This window comes from Colossoma macropomum, unplaced genomic scaffold (genome assembly GCF_904425465.1).
Source record: "Colossoma macropomum unplaced genomic scaffold, Colossoma_macropomum, whole genome shotgun sequence".
NCBI lineage: Eukaryota > Metazoa > Chordata > Actinopteri > Characiformes > Serrasalmidae > Colossoma > Colossoma macropomum.
In genome coordinates, this window is record NW_023494795.1 from 6367080 (window position 1) to 6374045 (window position 6966).

The window sequence follows — 6966 nt, forward strand, 5'->3', positions numbered from 1 at the left end:
CTTAAACACTCTGATGTGTGTGTGTGACTCGCGCTTAGCTGGCTGTGAGTGTCATATCCTATTCATTTCGTCCTCAGACCGAGGTCTACACCCACTCCTACTGGATCCCTAAGTGCCAATGGAGTGCCAACAGAAGCTCTTGACTATGACAGATTGAAACAGGTAAAATCGCATAATTGTATGTGTAATTAACATTTAAATGGAACCTTTGTGAGGTTTTTCTGGGGTTGTGAGTTCAGGAGGATGACAAGGTGCTCAATTTGGTCTTTGGTTCACCTCTAAAAAGGAACTGTCATTTTATGCACACTTCTCCTCATTCAGACTAAATGCCTCTCTTCTTCCCCAACGAGGCCGACTGAGGAGGCATACACCGATCAGGCATAACATTATGTCCTTGTTTCTGCGCTCATTGTCCATTTTATCTGCTCCACTTACTATATAGGTGCACTTTGTAGTTCTACAGTTACAGACTGTAGTCCATCTGTTTCTCTGATACTTTGTTAGCCCACTTTTACCCTGTTCTTCAGTGGTCAGGACCCCCATGGACCCTCACAGAGCAGGTACTATTTGGGTGGTGGATCATTCTCAGCACTGCAGTAACACTGAGGTGGTGGTGGTGTGTTAGTGTGTGTTGCGCTGGTCTGAGTGGATCAGACACAGCAGTGCTGCTGGAGTTTTTAAACACCTCAGTGTCACTGCTGGACTGAGAATAGTCCACCAACCAAAAATATCCAGCCAACAGCGTCCTGTGACCACTGTGATGGCCAGCACAAACTGTGCTGCAGCAGATGAGCTATTGTCTCTGACTTTACATCTACAAGGTGGACTGACAAGGTAGGAGTGTCTAATAGAGTGGACAGTGAGTGGACACAGTGTTTCAAAACTCCAGCAGCACTGCTGTGTCTGATCCACTCGCACCAGCACAACACACACTAACCCACCACCACCACATCAGTGTTACTGCAGTGCTGAGAATGAACCACCACCCAAATAGTACCTGCTCTGTGAGGGTCCATGGGGGTCCTGACCACTGAAGAACAGGGTAAAAGGGGGCTAACAAAGTATCAGAGAAACAGATGGACTACAGTCTGTAACTGTAGAACTACAAAGTGCACCTATATAGTAAGTGGAGCTGATAAAATGGACAGTGAGCATAGAAACAAGGAGGTGGTCATAATGTTATGCCTGATCGGCGTATGTAAAGTGCCTGCTTATCTGTAGACACACTATCTTTTTTGCTTGCTCTAATATTCTCTCTCTCTCTCTCTCTCTCTCTCAGTTAAATATTCTCATTTGAATGATTAATGCAGCAATTCAAATGACTACATGACCACTGTATTATGCTAATTGTACTGTTCAGTTGCTGTTCACGGTCAGTTTACTGGCTTTGAAGGAGACCACTAAAATCTAAGAGTTCATGGTATTAGTTTTAAGTTTTGTGCTTTTTATGTTACAGGACATTCTGGAAGAAATGAGGAAGGAACTGTCAAAGCTGAAAGAAGAACTTATTGATGGTAATATTTCCTTATATTTTGCACGGGTAATATTTCTGTTTGTCTGTTGGTGTTTTTTTCCCTGCTCTAACACACTCGATCCAGCTAGTCGTCTAATTAAAGACTCCATATGATACATATTTCTTCAGATTTCTGTAACATTTTTTTAAAACTACTTTCATTTTAAGATGAACATTTTGAGACAAATTTTATTTCTTAAGCATTAAACAGACTTTTTTTTTTTGCTTTTAAGACTGAAATACATAAATCACCTCTGTTCTTGTTGGCTGCCCTGTATCTCACTCAAAAAGTTGTCTGGGCTGAAAACTGCTGTAGACAGTTTATTAAGTGTTTATATGCAGATGCATTGTTTTTTTATGGTTACACAACAACATTGAATTTGAAACGGGTTATTTTGTAGAGTAATTTTAATACATATACATACAAAAGCAATGAAAAATCAGATGTCTATGAATTAAGCCTTTTTTAAGCCCTTCTTGAGTTGAAGTGGATGTGTTAAAAGAGGGAAAACACAATGTTTAGAGCTGGGGTACTCCAGGGTTAGGAAGCACTTCTTTAAAATAACAATCTGTATATTTAGAGGTGGGCAATATGACACTACTCTATCATTATTGTGATAAATTTTGTCATGATAATACGCTTTTCTGTGAATATAGTCCGTCTTTAAACACTGAACAACTGTGTTTCAGTACAAAGAGAGCACAATTAGTCTAACTTTACTGAATTCATTGCAGTAAAGTATATGAAACGTTAAATAAACATCATTGTATATAAAGTTTTCTAATGTGGCACTAATAGTGTATAGTGTGTGTGGGTCAAAATGTCCTGTTATGTATTGTGCATCACAGAGTTGGTCAGAAAAATTATTCTACCTACTGTGTTAATATGTTAGTTCTGTTCATGTTTCATGAAAAATTCACTTGTTTAAATTAAGTTTAAAAAAAATCTCAACATTATTTTGGCTCTCATTGCCTGCTGCTCCCACAACCCCACTGCTATCCCATGAACTAAGCAAACAATTTGCCATAGGTCATCATTACATTGATTTATCCGTCTACTCAGGCTTTAGCAGAGCTCAGTAACTCTGGGATAAGTAACTGAACTGACCATTACATTGATTTATCAATCAGGCTTTATCAGGAGCTTCAGTGTTTGTAAGGAAGCAGTTTGTCGTCATCGTCTTCTTTAGATTCACCCACCAATCACTGATTTTAAAATGGTTAATAAACAAGCATTGTTGTTTATATCCTAAAACTAACTGTATTCTAAACAGTGCCTTTACAGAATGATTAGTACAGATGCTTAATTTCTATGTATTCCTAATTTTTGTATTCCATCCCTGGTGTATCGTGAAAATCTATTAGTAAGGCAATATGATATTTTTGCCATATCGCCCACCCCTACATTTATTTTCTGCAAAAGTAATGCAGACTTGAACCAACCCTCATGTTCAGCCATGGGCAGTCGTGGGCTGGAGGTTAGGGAACCAGCCCTGAGACCGGAAGGCTGCCGGTTTGATCCCCTGAGCTGATAGTACATGACTGAAGCGCCCTTAGGCAAGGCACCTAACCCCCAACTGCTCCCTGGGCGCTGTGGATAGGGCTGCCCATCGCTCCGGGCAAGTGTGCTCACTGCCCACCAGGGTGTGTGGTCACTACTGTGTATGTGGTGTTTCACTGCACGGGGTGAAATTTCCCCGTTGTGGGACTAATAAGGGTCACTTAATTTTAAGCTAAACCTCATGAATATTCAAGACTCTCCCTCATCTTTTAGCTCAGTAACCATATACATTCTATTTGTATTGTGTTGTGTTCTTCGAAATGTTTCCTGACCATTGTTTTTCTCTCTGTTACAGCGATCAGGGAGGAGTTGGGCAAGTCCAACTCGGCGTAAAAGAGCGCAGCATCCCTGGATTTTCCAACCATGGCCCATCACTCAGGGCCAGCTTCAAGTTCTGACACTTTCTCAAAAGCAACAAAAATGGAGATTTTACAAAAGAGTTTAAACCCAGTGGTGATAACAATAACCGTATTAATGCTGAAGAAATTTGAGGGTGACGCCGTTTGGGGCACACAGACACAGCTTGAGCGCAGGAGGTGTGCAGCTATAGGCTGGGGGTGACACCTAGTTTTTTCCCCAATGCTCCACCCAGTTGGCAGGAACGCCGACTTAAAGAGAAAAGACTGTCAATATGCAATGGATGACTCTAAAGTAGAACGACGGGAAATAATTGCGAAGAGGGCGGAGAACACAAACTATTACTGAACTACATACTGTATTAACCATGGAAGAGTGACACTGTATATCCAGCAGATGACATTCATTCTTTGGCACATTGCTTAGCAAAGGGCAGGCTCATTTGGTCGGACGGCGTTGACGGGAGTCGGTAAAGTGAAGTAGGGCTTAGCTCGCCTCGCACAGTTGAGGAATAACCTTAGAATCAGGCCGAACGACTGACTGAAGGACTGGGTAGAGTTTATTGCTGCAGGACTTTGTAAAGCTTGTCTTCCTGATACTATTTTAACCTAAATATGTACATTAAAGACAAAAAAAAGATACCTGCAACTCATTTAATTATGTCTGATCTAACGTACGCCATGGCCATATCGAGTAGCTTAGTCACGTAATCTTGGGATACAGTCTCAGTCAATTTTGGTAATTATCTGGATACGTTTTCTTTTGGAGGCGAATGCTCAAAAGCCTGTCTCTTATGAGCCACTGTACTACGTATATTTTCTCTGTCTTGTATGTTCACGAACTGTTCGAGAAGATCAGGTGGGACAATGCCTTTCTACTGTAATTCATTGTAGCTCTTTACCAAAATCCTCTCAGTCAAAACGATGGTGAAACACCAATATCAACAAGACCGCATCTGTAGATAGTGCTAATGAGAACTACTTTTTTGAAACGATTTTTTTTTTTTTCCTCTGAGTTCATTGCAGGCTTTTCTCGTATTTCTTTTGATTTTAGTGCATGTCTTGGTCTTGTTCTGAATGAAATGGGAAACATTGCTGCCACGAAAAATAAATTGACTATTGTTTTCAGTTTATAAGCAATAAGTGTAGCACTGACACTCAGTTTCCCCCCATATGTGTTTCCCTGTTTGGTGATATCACCCACTCTACCCCCGATCTGTGGATGAGTGATTATTTCCACACTGCATACCTTTCTTTGTTCTTTTCCCTTAAATCGCTAGGTGCAGTTCTTCACGAACACCTCTTTATAGCCATAATCAAATCACAGAGGTACACCATCATGCTCAGCAGCCCCTTGTACTGTGTTTTTGTTTCCAAAATCAAGGGTGCAAAAGATCTTAGACTGTAAAATCGCTGTTCTCTGTATTGGATTTCCACCAAACTGCTAGACGAGATTAGAACTGTTTTCCAAGGGTTATCCGAGCGAAAGATTTCCAGATAGCTTCGTGCCATGTAGAGTGCTTGTTTTTTCTTCAGTCCACCCTTTTGTTGTTTTTTTTTATACATGGCCCTTCCACTACTGGAAGGCACCCAGTGGTGGTTCTCCATAGGGCTCCATTAAATATGATTAAGTTTAACTAGGAAAACCGAAAGCTCAACCGAAAGCTCTTTTAAGCTTAAACCTCTAAGTACAATCAGTCATGATGAATCAGCAACATAAGACTGGAGTGAAAATTGGTGTTTTCTCGTTCTTTTCATGGTTGTCGCTGGTTTGCTTTACCATTTATCTCTGGCCGAAAAGCCCTTCGTACATCTTAATCAAAACAAATCACTTCTTAACCCATTCTCCATCATGCAAACATAAACTCTCAAGGAATCAGAAAGCTTGTATAGTGTGTTTACAGCATTGATTGCACTTTAAAACTCCATAGAAATTCAAATCACGACGAAACTGCTGGCAAGCCGACGCCATCACCTTCGCGCGCGTGGCGATCTCACCAAAGTTCAACAGTAACAATCTCCTGAACGTCACACTGTCCTGAGCCGCCTTCGTTTTCTCATCAGGAAAGAATCAGTGGTGGTGGTGGTGGTGCGGGGGGGTCCTTCGGTTAGGGAGGTGAAATGTTACAATCGAGGTTGATTTCATACATCGGATAAATCTGTTTGTGATTTTCATGGTTTGTGCCTTGTTCTGAAGTTGCATTTAATATGTCAAAGATTTAAAAAAGGAAAAAAAAGACTAGTAATAATAATTCTACGGCCTGTCATAACCTCATACATGTTTTGCATCCTGCTTTAGTAAAGTACAAAAGGGAGACTTTAAGATGTTAGTTTGAAAAAATAAAGACGTGCATTTATCCATCATGCCATTTTTCTATTTTGTTACAGTATGGTTTGTGTTAAGTGGTTACTCATGGATGTTTGCAAGGTCTGAAGATGGGAGAGTTTCTGCAGTGGGAATCAGTGGAATGATGATACTGAATCATTGTGTGTCTTGACGTATCCATCTTCAGGAGCGGCTGTGAAAATCGGACTATTCAAATGTGTGCTGGACAGAATTCAACAGAATGTTCCTGAAATGCATTTATCGGTTTCTTTTCTCTCTCTCTCTTTTTTTGTTTTTTTGTTTTTTGTTTTTTTTTCTATTTTATCATTCACATTGTACCATACTGTTTTCATGTTAATTAGAAGTTTCTTACATGCTAACATTGTTTTGTTTGAGCAAATGAAATAAAAATTGCAATACGTTATTTTGGGTGAGTCTCTCAATCAAAGAGACCATGGATGCAGTTCTGGAGTTAAATCATTTCAATTTTATGTGATTTTAAAATGGTCTTGAAGGATTTTAAGATGGGAATACTTGCATGGACTCGAATTGATTTTCAAAACTTCTGCATAGTTGGTGCAGATCTAAAACCGTACTAACTTGGATTTCTTCACAGTGGTGGTGAAGGGAACCAGGGGTCATGATGTCTGCAACACAAATATGGTCATTTTATTTAATATCCAAAACAACCAGAGTTTTTTGGGTACAATTTTGCCTTAAAGCGCCCTACATGTGTTTGCAAAGTATGTTTTAGGCCAAAAGCTTATCGTAAAACTACTGTAGAACTACGTCCAAGGCATCAGACAGTGTTTACCATTTTGTGCTTTGGACGTCTGGTTCCTATCACCACCACTGAACAGTCCTGTGTGTTTCTCTATAACGGTGCATTTCACATCAAAACCACATGGAATGAATCTTAATAAATCTTAACTTTTTAATTTTGCACAAATAAAAAGCAGAACTTGCCGATAAATCCATACATGACATTTCAGATTGAACAATAAACAGCTAGTTTTGTGGTATTAATGTTTTCAACTCCTTGAGACCGCCGGTGGTTCCAAAACGCACTTTGTCATACTCTTCATAACTTTCATATTTCATAAGCTACATTCAGAAGGTGGGTGTCGTATGAGATCTGTTACTGTCTTCTTTCCAGTCAAATAGATGGGTGATGTAATTTTAAACCCTTATAATAAAAGAAGCTGAACTC

General features: G+C 39.9%; 1 protein-coding gene across 9 annotated transcripts in view; it reads left to right on the plus strand.

The window, feature by feature from the left end:
• enah (ENAH actin regulator) overlaps positions 1-6180 on the plus strand; it is a 169843-nt gene extending 163663 nt beyond the window's left edge. For all 9 annotated transcript variants that reach the window (XM_036581291.1, XM_036581290.1, XM_036581288.1 and 6 more), the window contains 3 exons: positions 78-162; positions 1457-1514; positions 3370-6180. In XM_036581291.1, the coding sequence (XP_036437184.1) occupies positions 78-162; positions 1457-1514; positions 3370-3407 (181 nt within the window). In that variant the 3' untranslated portion in view covers positions 3408-6180. The remainder of the gene's footprint in view (positions 1-77; positions 163-1456; positions 1515-3369) is intronic.
• The last annotated feature ends 786 nt before the right edge of the window (positions 6181-6966 follow it).